At 47.3% G+C, this 20,096-nt stretch overlaps 1 protein-coding gene across 3 annotated transcripts in view; it reads left to right on the plus strand.

Annotated features, from left to right (window-relative positions):
- Positions 1 to 20,096, plus strand: part of MYO16 (myosin XVI) — a 167,649-nt gene that overhangs the window by 137,698 nt on the left and 9,855 nt on the right. For all 3 annotated transcript variants that reach the window (XM_077314411.1, XM_077314418.1, XM_077314403.1), the window contains exons 26-32: positions 687 to 767; positions 2,369 to 2,574; positions 3,371 to 3,473; positions 11,729 to 11,825; positions 13,938 to 14,187; positions 14,918 to 15,210; positions 17,761 to 18,963. In XM_077314411.1, the coding sequence (XP_077170526.1) occupies positions 687 to 767; positions 2,369 to 2,574; positions 3,371 to 3,473; positions 11,729 to 11,825; positions 13,938 to 14,187; positions 14,918 to 15,210; positions 17,761 to 18,963 (2,233 nt within the window). The remainder of the gene's footprint in view (positions 1 to 686; positions 768 to 2,368; positions 2,575 to 3,370; positions 3,474 to 11,728; positions 11,826 to 13,937; positions 14,188 to 14,917; positions 15,211 to 17,760; positions 18,964 to 20,096) is intronic.

Consider the following 20,096-nt stretch of genomic DNA (forward strand, 5'->3'; position numbering starts at 1 on the left):
CTGTGCTCAGTAATCTTCACTGAACTGTGGAAGTGGCTTGGGGGGGAGGCCTACCCAAGCCTGAAAAAAAGAAATGTTCAATCTGTACAAAAATCTTGAACCCCCTTATAGAGTTGTTGTTTGTGGAGCCTGCTTTTTACTACCCGAAGGGGTCCCAAAGTGGCTCGCAATCACCTACCTTTCCTCTCCCCACAACAAGAAGAAGAAGAAGAGTTGGTTCTTATATGCCGCTTTTCCCTACCCGAAGGAGGCTCAAAGCGGCTTACAGTTGCCTTCCCATTCCTCTCCCCACACCCTGTGAGGTGGGTGAGGCTGAGAGAGCCCTGATATCACCGCTCGGTCAGAACAGTTTTATCAGTGCTGTGGAGAGCCCAAGGTCACCCGGCTGGCTGCATGTAGGGGTGTGCAGAATCGAACCCAGCATGCCAGATTAGAAGTCTGCACTCCTAACCACTACACCAAACTGGCTCTAGGAGTGGGGAATCAAACTTGGTTCTCCAGATTAGTGGCCACTGTGCTTAACCACTAGACCACACTGGCTTTCAAGGTGAACCGGGAAGCTGAGAGCTTGGTCAAAGACAAATAAACCTGGAAGTCTGGTCAAAGACTTTTGCATTTACCTTCTAAGAACAACCTTGCTAGTTACTGAAAGTAAAGCTTTTCTGTGTCCCCTTTTTTCTTCACAGCTGCTAAGAAAGAAAGGGACTTCCACTTTTCTTCAGCGTCTGGAGCGAGGAGAGCCCATCACCGTGGCAATGCAGCTTCGGGTTAGTGAATGTTCCCTTGAACACAAAAGCATAAAAGAAATTCACAACTCTCCCCTGTCCTCCCCCTCCCTGCTTTGGTTCGTAGAGATAAGCTGGAGGGCAATATACCGGAGAAATCCTGTGTTTTCAAGGTCAGAAGTAGGGTTGTGCGCGGTGGCAGCCAATTTGGCTGTTCCAGGCTGACGCAGCCAGCGCTGCACCGCGGGTGGGAGGGGCTAGCTGCGTCAGCCTGGAACGGCTGATTCGGACGCCACCACGCACAACCCTAGACTCAGAAGCCTTGTTCATATTTTACAAAGAGCATATGTGCTTCCTGCATATATGTACATGTACATCTCTTTGTAAGAAAGCAGCAACATAGAGACCAATGCGTATATAGTTAGGGTTGCCAGGTCTGGGTTTGGAATTGGGATACCCCTCTTCAGCTGGGACCTGGGGATCCATCAGCATTACAGCTCTCTAGAAGTTTCCCAGCCTGGCAGCCCTATACCTCTTTTAATATATATATTTAAAGGACTGCCTTTCCCGTTATGATACCCCATGGTGTCCTTATTCAACCACGTGTGGGCTTTTGGTACTGCCTGGCCTCCAACCTGCCCATCTGAGTGCAAGAAGAAGAAGAAGAAGAGTTGGTTCTTATATGCCGCTTTTCCCTACCCGAAGGAGGCCCAAAGCGGTTTACAGTCGCCTTCCCATTCCTCTCCCCACAACAACCCTGTGAGGTGGGTGAGGCCGAGAGAGCCCTGATATTACTGCCCGGTCAGAACAGTTTTATCAGTGCCGTGGCAAGCCCAAGGTCACCCAGCTGGTTGCATGTGGGGGCACGCAGAATCGAACCCGGCATGCCAGATTAGAAGTCCGCACTCCTAACCACTACACCAAGGGCCTTTTCCATTGTGGCCCCGACCTGGTGGAATGCTGTTTCTGAGGACACTCATGCCCTGCAAGACTTATTTGCAGTCCTAAGGGCATAGAAGACAGAGTTATCCCCCCTGTAATGTAATTCTAGTGAACTCTGCTCACAACATAGTGGATTTTTATGACAGCTTGGTGTAGTGGTTAAGAGCAGTGGCCTCTAATCTAGAGAGCCAGGTTTGATTTCCCACTCCTCCACATGCAGCCAGCTGGGTGACCTTGGGCCAGTCTCTGTTCTTTCAGAGCTCTCTCAGTCTCACCTCCCTCACAGGCTGCCTGTTATGGGGAGAGGGAGGTGACTGTGAGCCACTTTGAGACTCCTTCACATAGTAAAAAACAGGGTACAAAAACAGGCTATTATCTTCTTCAAAAGCAGTGTGCTAAATTAACTGGATTTTAATTTAATCGGATTTTATTAGAGCAATGGTTTAATTGTTATTACTGTATTGTCACATTGCAAGTCACCCCAAGCCCCATCCAGGGGGAATGGCAGGATAATAAAATAACTAACTAAATAAACCGTCATGGGTTCTGCATGCATCCACTGTGATTTGTAAACAGGGCTAAGAATTTAGCAGATATCGACATTAAGAATTCCAGTAAATGTATCTGTTGCATTCTACATTTTCTCAGTTTAATTATTCGCTTTCAGCCAAAGGGTTGCCTTTTTCCTCCCTTCCCTTTAGCAATCGCTCATGGAGATCATTGGGAAGCTTCAGAACTCTACTGCCCATGCAATTTATTGCATCAAACCCAACCATTCCAAACTGCCCGATACGTTTGATCATTTTTACGTCTCTGCTCAGCTGCAATACATCGGGGTCTTGGAGATGGTAAAAGTTGTACGCCATGGATACCCAGTCCGCCTCTTCTTCGCAGACTTCTTATTAAGGTAAATCTTAGAATCATAGAACCATAGAATAATAGAGTTGGAAGGGATCTCATGGGTCATCTAGCTCAGCCCCCTGCACTATGCAGGACACTCACATCCCAATCGCTCATCTACTGTAACCTGCCACCCCTTTGCCTTCACAGAATCAGCCTCTCCGTCAGCCTCTGTTTAAAAATTTCCAAAGATGGAGAACCCACCACCTCCCACGGAAACCTGTTCCACTGAGCAATCGCTCTGTCAGGAACTTCTTCCAGATGTTTAGATGGAATTTCTGTGGAATTAATTTCATCCCATTCATTCTGGTCTGTCCCTCTGGGGCAAGAGAGAACAATTCTGCTCCATCCTCCATATGGCATCCTTTTAAATATTTGAAGATGGTTATCAAATCCCCTCTCAGTCATCTCCTCTCCAGGCTAAAGAGACCAAGCCCCCCCCCCCCAACCTTTCTTCATACGTCTTGATCTCCAAACCCCTCACCATCTTTGTTGCCCTCCTCTGGACACGTTCCAGTTTGTCTACATCCCTCTTCAACTGGGGTGCCCAAAATGGAACACAGTACTCCAAGTGAGGCCGAACCAGAGCAGAGTAAAGGAGAACCTAATTCATATCAGCATTGCGTATACAGTCTTTTCTTGGACTGTATGCTGACTCTGGTAAAAAGTACTGCATCTGTCAGATATCCTTCAATGCAATCTGCTTTGGAAGTCAACGTAGCCTCATTCAGAGGACATGTTCCCGTTTGTACAATGTCTTGATTCTCCATACCTGAGCAGTGATCCTGGGTTGATTTTTACAGATACAAAGATTTGACGGACATCATGTTGGAGGAGAAGAAAAAGATGTCTGCTGAGGAGAAATGCCGCATAGTTCTCCAGCAGAGTAACTTACAAGGATGGCAGGTTTGTGAACAAGATAACCACTGGCAATACCTGTTTGTCTGATACATTTTTTGTCATCTGTCGACTGCACTTTCAACCAAGAAACTCAAGACTACGGTCCAGTGATGGGTCACCAGCCCCTGTTGATGGGCCACTGTTTATTCATGAGTCACCCAACTCCCACCTCCAAGCTTCATAGCCACAGTGCTGGAAGATATCTATTTCATTTGTTCTCTCCAGTGGAAACCCAAAGCAACTTCCATCATGGTTAAAAAGCAGCGGCTTCTAATCTGGAGAGCCAGGTTTGATTCCCCACTCCAGCTGGGCGACCTTGTACCAGTTACAGTTCTGTCAGAGCCATTCTCACAGGGTGGTTCTGTCAGAGCTCCCTCAGCCCACCTCCCTCACAGGGTATCTGTTGTGGGGAGAGGAAGGGGAGGTGACTGTGAGCTGCTTTGAGACTCCTTCAGGTAGAGAAAAACAGGGTATGATAACCAAGGGGCTTTCCGCACTCCTTCAAAATCGCACAATGGTTGCCAATTGAAATCACTACAGTTTTGCCATTATGCACAACGTCGTTGACAATCTGCCACACACCTGAAACCGATCCGCAAAAAGCGCTTCCTTGTAGCACTTTCAGGGAAATCCCCAAAAGTGGATTCACCCTCCGGAAAGCGCTACACTCCTGCAACCAATCTGCAACACTAGCGGGAAAGTTCTGTGCGTTACCATTGTTGTGGTTTCTACAAAGTCCCTCCCCCTGGCTCTCTCCTCTGATCTTCCGGCGAAGCGATCGCCATTTTTTTTTCTCCGAGCAAGCGGAGATTAAATCACCGGCAAGCCTTCGTTTACCCAGTGAGGCTTCCCCGGCTGCAGTCCCTCCCCAGAGCTCTTTACAGTCAGTAAGCACAAACAACAGAGAAGCCAGTTTGCTGATGTATTTTCCCTTTATTTTTTACACTGTTTTCGGCCGAAAATCGGGCCCGTGAGGGGAGGGGGATTTTTTTTTTCACTTGGGAGGAGCGTGGCAACGATGAAACGACAGTTCAAACACACCTGCCAGCTGGATGGGTCTCTCCATTGCAACGAATCAACGCATATTCGTTGCAACGGGTATGTTAAAAAAAAAACCCTTTCTTAAAGGGAAAGGGGCTGTTTGGGAGCATGCTAACGGCCGCCCATTGGCTGCTTGACGGCCAGGGGCGGGATGAGCTCAGCAATAGCGCTTCCTTTCTAGCGATTTTTGCTGAGACCGGAAGCTTGTGGGAAACAATGGAAACGCAACTGGATTCCACTACAAAGTCAGGTATGCATAACGACGAATTCCACTATTTTAAATGGCGATTTTTCGTTCAGCAAACAATTTGCTACAAGGATCCCGGTGCGGAAAGCCCCCAAGTCTTCTTCAGTTTAATCCTCACAATAAATCTGCGAAGTGGCTTAGGTTTAGAGGCTGGCTCAAGATCACCCAGCCAGCTTCCATAGTAGGGTGAGGATTCAAAACAGGGTCTCCCATTTCCTAGTCTAGCCTTTTTAGCCTTTTGACTGTGGAGGAGACCCTGAAATATTTTTCGGTCTTTGAGGACCCCCGCAAGTTGTGTCAGCTGGCCACATCTCCCAGCCAAGCACAAAGAGGAATGGGGGGAGAGAGAAGGGAGGTGGTTTGCTCTGCCCCCTTTGCCAGGCATGGTAACCACACGAGAACGCCGCCCCCAGGTTAATGGAAGCGACTGGTTCCCCGCTTTCACAGCAGTGCCAGGAATAGCTTGTGACCAAGTCCATTAAGGCAGGATACAGGGGGAAGACCAGAGAGCCCCCAGGGCTCCAGAGAGCCCTGGTTGGGAATCCCTGTCCTCTTCCAACACTCAGGGGTAGTCAAACTGCAGCCCTCTAGATGTCTGTGGATTACAATTCCCACAAGCCAATTCATGGGAATTGTAGTCCATGGACATCTGGAGGGCCGCAGTTTGACTACCCCTCTGTACCACACCATAGTGAGTTTTGTATCTGTAGTTCTGCTGAGGACAGACCTTGAGGTCTGAGGCAGGATGGTAAGCCTGTGCTATAACTCGGGGGTCATCAACCCCCGGTCCGCAGACCGGTACCAGGCTGCTAGGGCCACGGTGCCGGGCCGCCAGCAGCCGCGCCTGCCTCCCCCCCCACACACAGTGAGAAGGAAGGGAAGAGGCAGCCGCGGCCGCCGGCATGCCAGTGACGCAAATGCGCATGCGCGGCAACTGCGCACATGCGCATTACTGCCACCTGGTGGCGGAAACGCACATGCGCAGCAACTGTGCGTGCACATGTGCACGGCACCTGGGCTGTTGGCTCTCCCCTCACCCCCGGAGGCGGTCCCTGACCTCAGAAAGGTTGCGGACCGCTGCTATAACTGACCAATGCATGGCTAGGTCCTGCCTGCCAGATCCAGTCAGTTTAAAGTTAAACTGACCAATAGTGTTCCGTGGTGGAAAGATCAGCTCTCAGTTCAGTTTCCAATTCAGTGCAGTCCTTCTTGTGCTAGGCTGGGGTCCTAATCCAGAGCTCAGATCACTTGCAGTATTAGAAGGAATGAAGCCTAGCTAAGCTGCAGGTGCCAAAATGTATTTAGTGTTGTCAGAAGAAAGAAACTGGGGTGACCTCAGCTGAAGTCTGAGGAAAGACGGGAGCATTCTGGGACAACTCTCTTCTCCCAGCTACGAGGCCTACCGGAGTATGAGTAAAAGCGTGTGGGGTGGGTGACTGTGTCTGTCTCCTATAAGCCAGGCTGCCAAGCCCAGGGTGTGTCCTAATGAATACCTCCTCAGATAGACACACAAAACATTGCTCTGTCTTCCTGTCTCTTCAGGACTCATTGATCCCCTGGGGAAACCTGGGTCCACCGAATTGGACATTATGCATTATGCTTCTCTCCCACGCTGCTATTTTCGAAAGCGTGACGGAATTCACCCACAAGCGTTATTCAGAGGCTCTTGGGATGCGTGCTAGCACCGCCTCCAACCCACCTACTCTTTCTGAGTCCGAGCAGCCATTTTTGTAGCTCAGAATACGTTTTGGTTACCCCTCCTGTGCCACTGTCTAAGGATCACCTTCTTTCCCCCGGAAACCAGAACACGAGCACTGAAGCTTTGGAAGTCATCAGCGACGATTTTATTTAATTGCTAGAAATCTGTCGTTTTGAAACTTAACATTTAAAACCTGAAAAAAAAAAATTCCGATTGCAAGAGCCAAGGCTGGAATTCACAGATGGCTCTTTACTACAAAAAGTCAGTGTGACATTACTCCAGTCTGTTGTGCGTACTTCACAGTCCCAAATTGGGGGGGAAAGTACTTCCGAACACATCTTGATCTGTTTTCCCTTTCCATCTTTGGCAGAGATATATATGTATTCTGTGATAAGAAATAAAAATAAATGAAGGCTGTATATGGTTTCTAAATTTCACTTGACAGCAAGGCATTCAGTTGTCTTTATGATTCTGAAAATATTCCAATTATCTATATGCATTGTTTAGCATTGTAGACCTTTCTGTCCTTCAGAATAATTCATTATAAATTGCTTGGGGAGATTTCTGGAAAACACTGGAGGAGGTGTTACCGCTAAAGGATATGTTTGTGGATGGCGATGTTTGTTCCCATCAGTTCATTATGGTGCTTTGAAACATGTAGATGAGATATGAACAATATTGGTTACATGTATTGGGTTTTATGTGGTTTTTAATGTTTTTATTGTAAACTGCCACGAGCCAGCCTGGCCGTGAGTGGCGGTCAATAAATACAATTATAAATAAATATAAATACATGCTAGCATTATAGAAATAAAAGCAAAAAATGGAGACCCATCAGTCTTAAGAAAATGAAAAGGCTGATGGGAACAGCTGAACGTGTAGCATAAGTCTTCTGCATTATTAAGTGGTAAAAGCTAAGAAGCTAGAACGAGGTCTGGATTTACACTCGTTTTCAGCCACTTTCCTCAGTAGATGTTATCCTATTTCAAACAAATTTCTAGTAAACCTCTGTATGTGTATTTCATTCCAATGATTCCACAATGTATTGTAGCGATTGGGTTACGTAAGTGTTGGCAAACCACGCTACGTTGGTGTTGACAAACCACACCCCCATGATCTACCTCTGCCTCTAGCCCTCCCTAGACTACACCTGTGCACCAAACTTCTTCCAATCACCTCACAGTTTTCTTAGAGTTGCCATATATGGCACGGCAGCTAGAAATTCCAATCCCGTTAGAACACAGGGGCTTGCAAGTGTTTTTTCTTTGTCTGTACTGGCTAACGAGGAGATATAAAGTAAAGAAGTGCCTTCTGATCTTCAGGCTTCTTTCACCAGACTCCTGCCTTGTGTTGTTCATCATACCGTCTCCCGAGAATGTATCAATATCAATCAGACAATAGGTTCTGTTATGTAATGGAGGACCTCAACAAGACACCGAGTTATTTATCTGAAATAAAATGAGATCTACTAAGGAAAGTGGCTGGAAATATTTGTAAATCCAGACCTTGTCCTAGCTCCTTGGTTTTCCAACTTAATAACAAAGAAGATTTATGTTACATGTTCAGCCATTTACATCAACTTTTTTTTCCAAAAATTGAGTCCAATCGCACCTTTAAGGCCAGCAAAGATTTATTCCAGGCATGTACTTTCATGTGCATGCACTCTTCCTCAGACAAAATGGGACAAGGATCATGAGAGAACATATATCCTTATCCATTGTTCCTCTTAATATTTGTGAAACAGCCTAGGGGGTGGAACGTGTCTGGGGTGTCCGAATTGGAATAGGGCCAATCAGGGTGCAGCCAGCAAAGCTTGTCCTTGCCCCTGCAGTTCCCGCCCTCCTTCCCTGGAGGCTAGCCATTTTGCTCTCAGATGCCTGAGAGAGACACACAGAGACACAGAGAGCCCTGCCAAACTGCAAACAACCTGTGATTACCTGCTATGGCTCCTGCTGCAAGGGAGAGAGAGAGACAGACAGAGACAAACTGCAAGCGAGCCTTGATTCCCACCTCCTATGGCTCCTGCTGAGAGAGAGATCTGCACCTGCAGATCCTAGCGCCCATTGCATTCCTGGTTGCAATTGGCTTTCTTGCTAGTCCTTATCCATGGTTCCTCTATATATTTGTGAAACAGCCTGGAGGGTGGAATGTATCCGGCTGTCCAAGTTGGAATAGGGCCAATAAGGTGCAGCCAGCAAAAGTGGCTGCACTCTGATTTGCCCTGCCCCTGCAATTCCCGCCCTCTCTCACTGGACTCTAGCCTCTTTGCTCTCAGATGTACCTCAGTGCCTGGAACTAGCAGCAGGTAAGGGGAGAGGGCCCTGGACAAAGGGTCATGGTGGAGGGCCTGCTAAGGAGGGCCTCCCGGCCTGCTAACAAACTGGCCAGCCCCCACCCACCCCACTTTATCCAGCTGCGAGCTGCAGCCCAAAGCCACCTTAAGCTGCCTGGCCGGGGAACAGGAGAGGGGGCCTTTTCAAGGCCCGTTCTTAGGAATGGGCTTTGAAGCCAGTATATATATAAGGTAAATTAGTGGCAAATTAGTAAACTGTGTCATAGTGTCCAAATTATGCCATATTATGCCATATGATAATTCTTTGCTAAAACAGCTAATCAGTCCTTTTGATTTCAGTTGTGGTTCACAAAAACATTGGAGAAATAAAACTGTCCATGTTAGCAACTAATGGCAGACACTCTCCCAGTTGTGGGGAAAAAAAATTAAAACAGGTTAGTTGCTGGCCCCATCCATCTCCACCCAAGCGTGGAAACATCCCCACAAGTGACAAGCTGTACTGGCCAATTATATTGTCTTGAGACCAGAGAGCTGAGATTACATTACATATTACTTTCATCAGAAAAAGAAGAGTTGGTTCTTATATGCCACTTTTCTCTACCCGAATGAGTCTCAAAGCGGCTTCCAATCTCCTTCCCTTCCTCTCCCCCCAACAGACACCCTGTGAGGTGGGTGAGGCTGAGAGAGCCCTGATATTACTGAAGAAGACGAAGAGTTGGTTCTTATATGCCACTTTTCTCTACCTGAAAGAGTCTCAAAGCAGCTTACATTCGCCTTCCCATTCCTCTCCCCACAACAGACACCCTGTGAGGTGGGTGAGGCTGAGAGAGCCCTGATATTACTGAAGAAGACGAAGAGTTGGTTCTTATATGCCACTTTTCTCTACCTGAAAGAGTCTCAAAGCAGCTTACAGTCGCCTTCCCTTTCCTCTCCCCACAACAGATACCCTGTGAGGTGGGTGAGGCTGAGAGAGCCTTGATATTACTGCTGAGTCAGAACAACTTTTTCAGTGCTGTTATGAGCCCAAGGTCACCCATCTGGACGAGGAGTGGGGAATCAAACTCGGCTCGCCAGATTAGAAGTCTGCACTCCAAACCAAGCTGGCTCTCTTTATTAGACACATTGTCCCAAATAAAAAAGAAGTCGGGATTGTAAGGAATGTTGAATGAGATCAGCATGCATAGTGAGATGAAACAAACTATGTCCTTGTTGAGTCCATGGTATGTCAATGTTTTGAGTACTGTAATAACTTGCATTTCTGCAATCTCCCTTTCTAGTCTGTTCTAGAACTTTACTGCAAGTTCCTTTGCAATAAAACAGCTACTTTCAGGTCCCTTATTGAATGTCTTGGAAGGTTGAAGTGTTCTCCTACAGGTTTTTCAGTCCTGTGATTTTTGATGTCAGACTTGTGTCCATTATTTCTTTGGCGGAGGATTTGACCTGTTTACCCTATCTAGGGAACAGAGGGGCATTGTTGGCATTTAATGGCATAGACAATGTTAGAAGACGAACAAGTGAGTAAGCCTTTGATGGTGTAGGTGATGTTGTTAGGTCCAGTGATTGTGTTATTGGAATGTATGCGGCAGCAAAGTTGGCATCTGGGTTTGTTGCAAGCTCTAGTACCGGTGTCCATGAAATTGGGAGGTTGATTGTGTTCAAGGAAAGATCCCCCCCCCCAGTACTTGGGAAAGAGAACCATCATTTTAAGTCACTGATGATGTGCTGAACTCTTTTGAGTTGAGAGCTATATGTAACCATTAGTGGTGTTCAATTATTTGGGTCTGTCTCTTTTGGGTCTGTCTTCCAACAGGTTTTCTCTTGGTATCCTTCTGGCTTTGTTAATCTGTTTCTTGACCATAATGGGTGGGTACTTTAGTTCCAGGAAGGTTTGTTGTAGATCCTTCAGGTGGGAATCTCTGTCTGTGGGATTGGAGCAGATGCGGTTGTAACAAGGAAGAGTGCTTGCACACGAAAGATCATGTCTTGAATAGATCTTTGTTGGTCTTAAAGGTGCTACTGGACTGAACTTTTGTTCTGCTTCTTCAGACCAACATGGCAACCCACTTGAATCAACGTTTGTTTGTTTTTTTGTTTTCATTTTGGCAGCATTATAGAATACAGCAGAATGTTACATAAATTCTCCTCATGTGTTGCGCTGCCACTGTGGCACTGCACCTTCTCACTTGCAGCTCCCTCCTAGTCTTCCTATCTATGTTGTTCCCACAGCTTTGGTGACATGGAAGGTGAACTGGCCACCAGGTGGCCCTCTGTTGACCACTCAGGGCTATGGATATGGATCCAAATCTGGCTCCTTAGAGCCTGCCTCTTCTTGCAGTGTCTCTGTTAATGTCTCTGGGTTCGGGTCAGGTCTTCAGGCTGCCTCTTCCTCAGAGGAGTTGTCTGCATCACCAAACTATGCTGGATCTGGCTGGTCCATGACAAAAGAGTTTGCTCCAGCCTGAGACAGCATGCTCTGCTTTACTTACCCCATAAGAATAACAGAAATGCTTTCAGAGTGAAACCAATGGGGTTAATTCAGGGACACCATTCTTTGGTACCCTTGTATGTCGGCCAAACTATTTACTGTGTGTGAAATTTTGATGCTTTGGGCTGATCCTGCGTTGAGCAGGGGGTTGGACTAGATGGCCTGTATGGCCCCTTCCAACTCTATGATTCTGTGATTCTATGATGCTGGGGGGGGGGCAGTGGTTGACCACCCCCCCCCCACCCGACTAATGCTGGAATCCCTACTAACTCAAGTTCCTTCCCCAATTTCTTGTTAGCCACAAAGGGTGGTGGCAGCAATGAAATATACCTGACTGTGGCAGAGTCTTGGGGGACCTGGGAGTAGGACCCGGTGACAGGATACTACGCGCACCATTTTGAACATCATGCCCGCCTTCTTTCTGTCCTTATTTGCCTGCCGTCCGTTTGACCTTGTTTTTCCAGTCAGCCGCCTCCATGTTGTTTTTCTATTTTAGATAGGAACCAGAAAAGTGTTTCTGAAATACTGGCAAGCCGAACATCTCAACGATTCGTCCTTTCAGCTGCGGAAGAAAATTATAACCTGTCAAAAAGGTAACGCTTTGAGGGCAATCGTTTGCTGAATTATTATAATAGGTGTGCATTGAGTGAAAACGCATGTCATGGTAAAACAACCTCTTCCCCGTTTTAAAAATCACTTTCTGCGTGTTGTGCATCTTCACGCGAGGCAATTTTACTCTGAGCTGACTGGGCAGTTTCTTTTTCTTTTTTTAATCATCTCGATGAATATTGAGAGCGGTTCATTGTGTCAGTCTGCCAGCCCTGCCTTATTTGCAATTAAAAACAATGGTCCCCTGCATTTACAATCACTTTGCCTACCCTCGTCTATCTGTGTGCATGGAATATGTGTTTTAGTTTCAGCTTTTACTGATTACCACACCGTAGTGCAGGTACAAATTAAAAGCAGGCTCTCATTACATCTGTTGGGTACTAGATTTGTAAAGTGGAAAGCATCAATCACGCTCTCATTCCAAAGAAAAAGAAGAAGAAGAAGAAGAAGAAGAAGAAGAAGAAGAAGAAGAAGAAGAAGAAGAAGAAGAAGAAGAAGAAGAAGAAGAAGAGCTGTTTTGCATGGGTTCTTTGCTGAGTTTGTTGCACTATCGTTGCCATTGGCTCTGATCCTTATGGTGCCAGACTCACAGGTTTTCCCCCAGATATTTTAAGATAATTTGGGGGTATCAGGCAATTATATTCTACTGTTTAAACTCTGTGTCTTTGTGCAAGCTGTCTCCAGAACCAATTTAGGTAGAGAATTGCAAGATACAAATATTTGGAATCAGTCCATCTGTCAATCATCAATACTCCATTGGTTTCCTAGAAACGTTTCCAGGCCCTCCATCTGCCAAAATCTGGATGTTGTCCTAAGGCATCCTGTCCTCCAGATTCTCTAACTGCTGGCATCAGCCAATTTTCTGGACCTCCGTGGCTTGTTCCTAGGAATGTGTCTTTGGATATTAACTGAATCCCAAATCCAAAGTTGTTCCATTTATCATTATTCTAATGATATACAACATTCTGTAATATTTGGAGATATTCAGACCTGGCTGTTTATTCTGGTACTGGACTCTCAAATTGTAGGAATATACCAGATTTGTAGTGTGCATGACTGAACAGAATATGGGGAATGTCCTGCAGGGGGCATCAGAGGAGATGTGTATTTAGCATAGTTAGGTAAGGAACTTCATGATATTTTTCAAATAGACTCCTCCTATGCCCCCATTGGCTCTTTTGAAGACAACATGCTTCTTTGAGCATAGTTCTCCTCAGCTTGCCTCCAGAAAAGAACACAAGAAGAAAAAGAAGAACAGTTGGTTTTTATTCCCCGCTTTTCACTGCCCAAAGAAGTCTCAAAGTGGCTTACAATCTCCTTCCCTTCTTCTCCCCACAACAGGCACCCTGTAACGTAAGAGACCCAGCTTGGTGTAGTTGTCAGAAGCACTGACTTCTAATCTGCCAAGCTGGAGTTGATTCCCCGCTCCCTCACATGCAGCCAGTTGGGTGACCTTGGGCTTGCCACAGCACTGATAAAGCTGTTCTGACTGAGCAGGAATATCAGGGCTCTCTCAGCCTTCCCTCCCTCACAGGGTGTCTGTTGTGGGGAGAGGAAAGGGAAGGTGACTGTAAGCCAATTTGAGACTCCTTCGGGTAGAGAAAAGCGGCATATAAGAACCAACTCTTCTTCTTCCTTTGGAGCAAATGGATATATTCACAGGCAATTGCTTCAAAGATAGGAGCAGTAATGAAATTCAAGGAAGGCATTCATTCATTCAGCTTATATACCACTTCTCATTTTGACGTCCCGAGGCGGTGCTTTAAATAAATCAGGTTTTATTTTAAATGTGTTCTTTTCTTCTGTTGTTATTTTAACTATTCTGTTTTAACTATTGTGCTGTTAACCCTCCTGAGCAGGCTTGCTGGGAGGGATGGCATAAATATCCGATCTCCAGGTTTTGTGGATTTTAATGCCACCATTAGAAATGGATACCAAAATGTTACCCTCCTTTAAACCGAACTGGCAGCAGAACCTGGTTTTCCTAAAGCACTCCCTGGCTATGGATTTATTCCCATTCAGCCACTCTGATAAGAACTTGTGCCATTCTCTTGCTCTCCTGTCCTCTTCTTGTTCTTTTGTCCCCCTCCTGGCAGTCATCAGGGGGTTTCTCGCCCGCCAGCACTTGCTACACAAGAGGAACGTCAAGCAGCAAGAGGTCACCTCCCTGAAAAGCTTCCTGAGAGAGATAGAGGATCGCAGTTTAAAAGCTTACGATAATTTGGTCATTCAGAACGCTTTCGATATTGCTCGGGAAAACGACCGGATCCGCAAGCAATTGACTTCCGCTTACTTTAAGGAAAAGTTTGAGGTTTACATGAAGCAGGAGGAGGAAGGCTTCAAAAGGTAAGGATCGGTGCCTCTGGCTTTTTTTGGGGGGGAGGTCATTGTTGTCTTTTCTGATGTCATTGTTACAGTGGCTTGGTTTGGGTCAAGAACAGCCATTGGTGCTGCCCACACTGGAAGGGTCACATGGCTCAGCTTACTGTTCAAGTATGAAGAATCCATCTTTTGTTTGGGGAGGGGCTGTGTCTTAGTGGCAGTGCACCTGCTAGCCATGCAGAAGGTCCCAAGAGCAAATCTTGGCCTCTCTCATCAAAGGATCAGGTAGCAGGTGGTATAATTCAGGAGTAGTCAACCTGTGGTCCTCCAGATGTCCATGGACTGCAATTCCCATGAGCTCCTGCCAGCAAACGCTGACAGGGGCTCATGGGAATTGTAGTCCATGGACATCTGGAGGACCACAGGTTGACTACCCCTGGCATAATAGATCTGAACCTGAGACCCTGGAGAGCCAGTTAGTCTGACAAGGCAGCTTCATGTATTCAGGTGTGTATCAGTTCTGGGATCGCTTCAAGAATGCAGCATCACGTCCAAGGCGCTCATCTACTGTAAGACAGAAAGGATACTGACAAACCAATGTTTCTTTCTTGGAAAATTACAACCCAATTGCTGCCCGAAGCACAGCGGGAGTTCTTAGGGATAGCTTGCCAGAAAGCCCACATTAGGTGAGCATGAAAGGATGCATCTGTACTCATTTGAATAATGTGTCTCAACCTCCCCTTTGCTTGTTTAGAGCCAGAGAACAATGTGAAAAGCTTCCGGAGGAAGGCTGCTCTGGCTGTCGCGTCTCCAGGAATCTCCCACCCGGCTGGGTGCCCATCTCCTTGCCAGTGGAGGGGCTGATCCAGCCTGTGGTTGCAGCATCTGTACGCTCCCCCTCCATACAGTTGACCCTCAGCATAGAGGACAGCAGTGGCCTGCAGTCACCACGGAAACAGCCTCCTCCTAAGCCAAAGCGGGACCCAAACACACGGCTCAGTGCATCTTACGAAGCAGTCTGTGCCTGCTTGTCAGCTGCCAATGAGGGTAAGTGGCAGAGAAATACATTTGTATGCCACCTTTCTGGAGGCCTGGAGGTATTTTGCATTGAGCCAAATAAAAGTTTAAAAAACAACCAGTTTAGACCACTTTATTATACTACAATCATTGTTCTGCATTGAATACAGTCTGTTGAAAAACTATGTTGCAGTGCTTTCTGCATGGAACAATTCATAGCCCTGCCCCCTGTAGATTTGCCAATGACATGCTTTGTTCTCTAATGCAGTCACTAATCTGCATAACTAAGGAGCTTCTCTGCATGGCTAATAGGGCGTCTCAGGCAGGCAGGAGAGAAATGAATCGGTGAAAAGCCTCTTTCAGAAACAACACTTAAAAGACGCTTAAAGCAGTGGTCCCCAACCTTTATTAGGCTGGGGACCGGCAGGGCATCTGGCCGCGCCCGCAGGGACCGCGCGGGCCACGCCCACGCTTCGGGCCGCACGGGCCACGCGAACGCTCGGGCCGTGCCCACGGGCCGCACCCGCGGATTGGGCCGCGCCCGCGAGCCACACCCAGCCGCGCCCGCGGATCGGGCCGCGCCCGCGAGCCGCACCCGGCCGCACCCGTGGATCAGGCCACACCCGTGGATCAGGCCACACCCGCGGGCCGCGCGGGCACGGCCCGGCCCTGATTCCCTCTCCCCGCCCTCCCGCAGTAAGTAGCTTCCCGGGCCGCAAGCTTGCGGCCTGGGAAGTTTTTTACTGCGGGGGGGGCGGGGAGAGGGAGCCGCGGCCCGGTGCCATGGCCTTTGCGGCCCGGCGCCGGGCCGTGGCCCGCAGGTTGGGGACCACTGGCTTAAAGCACCAAAGAGGCAGTTCACCATGCAGAGCAAAATCAGTTTTGCGGAGTAAATTCACTCACCTGAGCAGAGATCAGAAAAACAACGATGTATTTAGTGAGTTTTCATCAGCTTATCCATCATGCAGAAGAGGCCCTGCTCAGGGCAGCCCACAACTAAAACAATCAAACCTAATCAAGGAAGCCAATAAAAGCATTGCTTTCTTAACTTGCTTAACCTCACAGCGTGGATCTTGATGAGTTTGAGGATTGCAAGAATAATGAGATAGATGAGGTTAGCCCAGTGTTGGGTCATGACACATTTAAAAGATTTCTCTGAAGATTTGCTTGGAACGTCACCTATTCTGTCTTGTGTTTTTTTAAGTTGAACTTTTATGAGACCTTTGTAAGAACTGTCTGCACATTCACCAAGTTTCTCCCTTGAAAAAGCTGCAAGTGAAATGTTGGGAAAGGGGCCCTCCATGCTAAGGTTTGCGTCTTTATGACCTTTTCCACACAGGGAATAAGGCCTGGACCAGGGCTCATTTCCTCAAGAAAAGAAAGAGGCTTCCGCTGCGCTTAGCTCCCCCATCCCTTCTGAGCTTTCCTAATCACATGCAGAACACTTTCCTGTTTCTATGGGCGGCGGGGGGGGGGGGGGGGAGGGAGGGATAGAGGAAGACCCGAGTTCTAATCGATCTGAATTCAGCAGGATCCACAAAGTATACACAAAGTAAGTGCAGATTCAGCTCCAGTCTCTGCAAAACGACCTCGTATTCCTTGGTGGTCTCCCATCTGAATACTAACCAGGGCAGACCCCACAACTTACAAGGCCTAATGGGATGGGACTATTCTGGGGGGCATTCCGCACAACTTAAATGTAGCAGAAGTCTTACCTTTGGTAAACGCTACTAATTCAACATTCCGCATGACGTCGCACACAATCTGCAACACTCCCGCAAAAATCGCTTCATTGTAGCGCTTTTCGGGGAATCTGGAAAAGTGGATTCCCCCTAAAAAAAACCACAACACTTCTGAGCACAAGCTACAACACATCAGCAAAAGACATGCGTGTTCTCAATGTAGCGGTAGAAAGAATGTCCCTCCCCTGCTCTCGCCCGGAGAAGCATTCGCCATTTTTTTCCCCTTAGACCGGGGAAAGCAACGAACAAGCGAGGCTTCTCCGGCTAAAGTACAGCCCCCTGCTCGACACTGCCCATAATTTCGGCCACAAATCGCGCCCATGGGGGGGAGTTTTTTTTTTACTTGAAGAGTGTGTAAACGATTAAGCGCCGGCTCCTACGCTAGCAAAAAAGGTCTTTCTGAGACAATGAATGAACACATATTCGTTGCTACAAATGAACACATATTTGCTGCTACTGGTGTTTTCGGCTTTTTAAAAATCAGTTCTTAAAGGGAAAGAGGCTTTTCGGGAGCACGAACACAACAGTTCATTGGCTGTTCTGTTTGATTGACGGCCAGGGGCGGGAAGAAGCATGGGAAAATATCATTTCCTTTGTTGCAATTCCAGCGAGACTGGAAACATGTGGGGAATGAATACAACACCACTGTGACTTCAATATTCCATTAGAATTAAAGGTATGCGGAATTACAAAATTCCACTGTTAAATATAGCGTTTCTGCATACTGCAAACATTCAGCAATATTGGTCCTTGTGCGGAAAGCCCCTGGGTGTATCCCTGTGAGGACAGAAAAAAGAACTATTGATCTGTAACTAACATCTGTTGCTTCTTTGCTTAGCGTTAAGCCGACCACGGCCACACAGCGATGATTATAGCACCATGAAGAAGATCCCTCCCCGAAAGCCGAAACGAAGCCCGAACACGAAGCTGAGCAGTTCGTATGAAGAAATCTCTGCCCGCAAACCAGGAGGTTTGAAGCATTTGAGTGCAGCAGCCAAACCAGGGGAAGGGCATGATGTCTTGCTGATCCAACGGACCTCTTCGATGGATGGACCCCATCATACCATGCTGAGCTTCTGTCGGCCACGGGCTGAGGAAGACCTTGAGCCCGTGTACATTGAAATGGTGGGGAACGTGACGAGGAACCCCTCTGAGGAAGCAGTAGACCCTGATCCAGGAGAGTGTGTCTATGAAGAGATGAAATACTTTCTGCCTGAAGAAGGCAGTGACCGAAAAGGATTGGCTCCAGTAGCTCCTGGATGCCCATCTCTGCTGCCAGAGAGCAGAACAGTGCTTACAGCTGAAGAAGCTGATGCCAGTAGCCAGGCACCTTTGAGCCATAAAGACACTTGTGACATTCCAGCACCTTTCCCCAATTTGCTCACCCACAGGCCCCCCCTTCTTATATTTCCCCCCACCCCTGTAACCTGCTCACCGGCTTCTGACGAGTCACCCCTGACGCCTCTGGAAGTGAAAAAACTTCCCGTCTTAGGGACAAGTTTGAAGTATCCTGGGCAGTCTGAAGGTTCGAGCCCCCTTTCCCCGCAGTACCCAAAGAATCAGAAGGGGGAGACGGAAAGACCCCCTTCCCCCGGGTTAGCGGTATTTAATATTTCGAGCAAAGTGACACCTCCTTCCACCCCCCTTTCTCCTGCTCCTCTGCCGCTCCCCGCTTGCACATCACCCTCTGTGACCCACCACCCTTCCACAAACGTGACTTCTCTACCAGAGACTCATGCAACATTGGCTGATCCAGGGGAAACGGAAGCAAACTTGGATATGGCAACCATACCTCAAAGACCAAGCCCTGTTCCATCGGGAAGTCACCCTTCCACCATCTCCAAGTTGCCTTATTCGCCAGGGAAGATGCCAAGAGTCGAGCTGAAGAAACCAAATGCCAATTCGTCCTGCCTGCTTCTGCACAGCCCCACAAACACAAGGCCCTTTCTCAGCCCACTGGATGAGCTGACCCTCTTATTCAGTTCAGGACGGAGCATGCTTCGGAAGACCGCTGTGGGACGAAAGATCAGAGACCTTGAAAGTGAGTCGGATAGGATGGACCCCCCCCCCATTTGCTCTTAGGACACGAATGTATTGCCGTTTAGTACATGATGTAGCAGCAGGCTCCAAGTTTGATGAGAAAAAAATTACACTCGTAAAAATGGGCATCTTAAACTCTGTTTTCCTTCTTTTGTGAAGAATTCAAGCCAGAAAGGACAGGCTATGCCATATTAGGGAAGATGTGTTGGGACTTTTGAACTAGACTTGGTCCTGAGTCCCTCCAAAAAATTAGCGCTGCAGAATAACAGATCGTTTTGAAAGTATGCAGTTATCAGTTACCTTTGTGGATGAGGCACAGAACCAGACTGACAGCCCTTTGAGGTTTAAGAGAGATTATTTTTACTGGAAAGGTTGTACGTGAAAATATATTCATGTGCTTTAGTCTCCTTACTAAAGCAGAGTACAAAAGTTTAAAAGATCATTACAAAGAAAACTCTTGAGGCTAGGATGCAGGCAGACTACATGCCTACACATCAGCAGAGTGCCTTATTGGGGGATGCCGCTCTGGCTTCCTTCAGAGCATGCACACTGAACTTCCTGAAGGCTGCCTTCACCAAATGACTTGCTGATTGCTGCCCAAACTCTCATGGTCTGAATAAGGAATTTAGCTAAGAAATTAGTAATTGCTGTCTTAGAATCCACTTAAAATCTAGTAATTAAAATATCCAGAGGAAGCTCATTTTGCTGGCATGTAAGTGCCTTGATCCATTTTTCTCTAGCCTCCCTGGACCATCAAATGCATTCAGGTTTTTAATGAGCTGGATACGGGTTCCCCTCTTGATCCCCACTTCCCTGGACCTGATTCAGATTCCCCGCAGCCAAAGAAAAGCAGGGAATGACTTTTAAGAAATAAAGGGAAAGCCCGGATTGAGTCAGAAGACCCCTGTGAAGAGTGCCTACTTGCAACTTTGTTTTCATTGTGCCCCTCAATCTCACCATTCTGTGCCCTTGATCGCCTCCTCCTCCCCCTTCCCCCGAAAGTGTCTGGGATGTAATTTTTTTAATACAAAATTCCTGGGTTATATAATGTAACACTGCTGTGCAAGATTGCTCTTTTTTAAAAAAAAACTTAGAAACAGCATTGTCACACAATTACTCTGTTCTTTTTAAAAA

Source organism: Paroedura picta, chromosome 1 (genome assembly GCF_049243985.1).
Source record: "Paroedura picta isolate Pp20150507F chromosome 1, Ppicta_v3.0, whole genome shotgun sequence".
NCBI classification, from domain to species: domain Eukaryota; kingdom Metazoa; phylum Chordata; class Lepidosauria; order Squamata; family Gekkonidae; genus Paroedura; species Paroedura picta.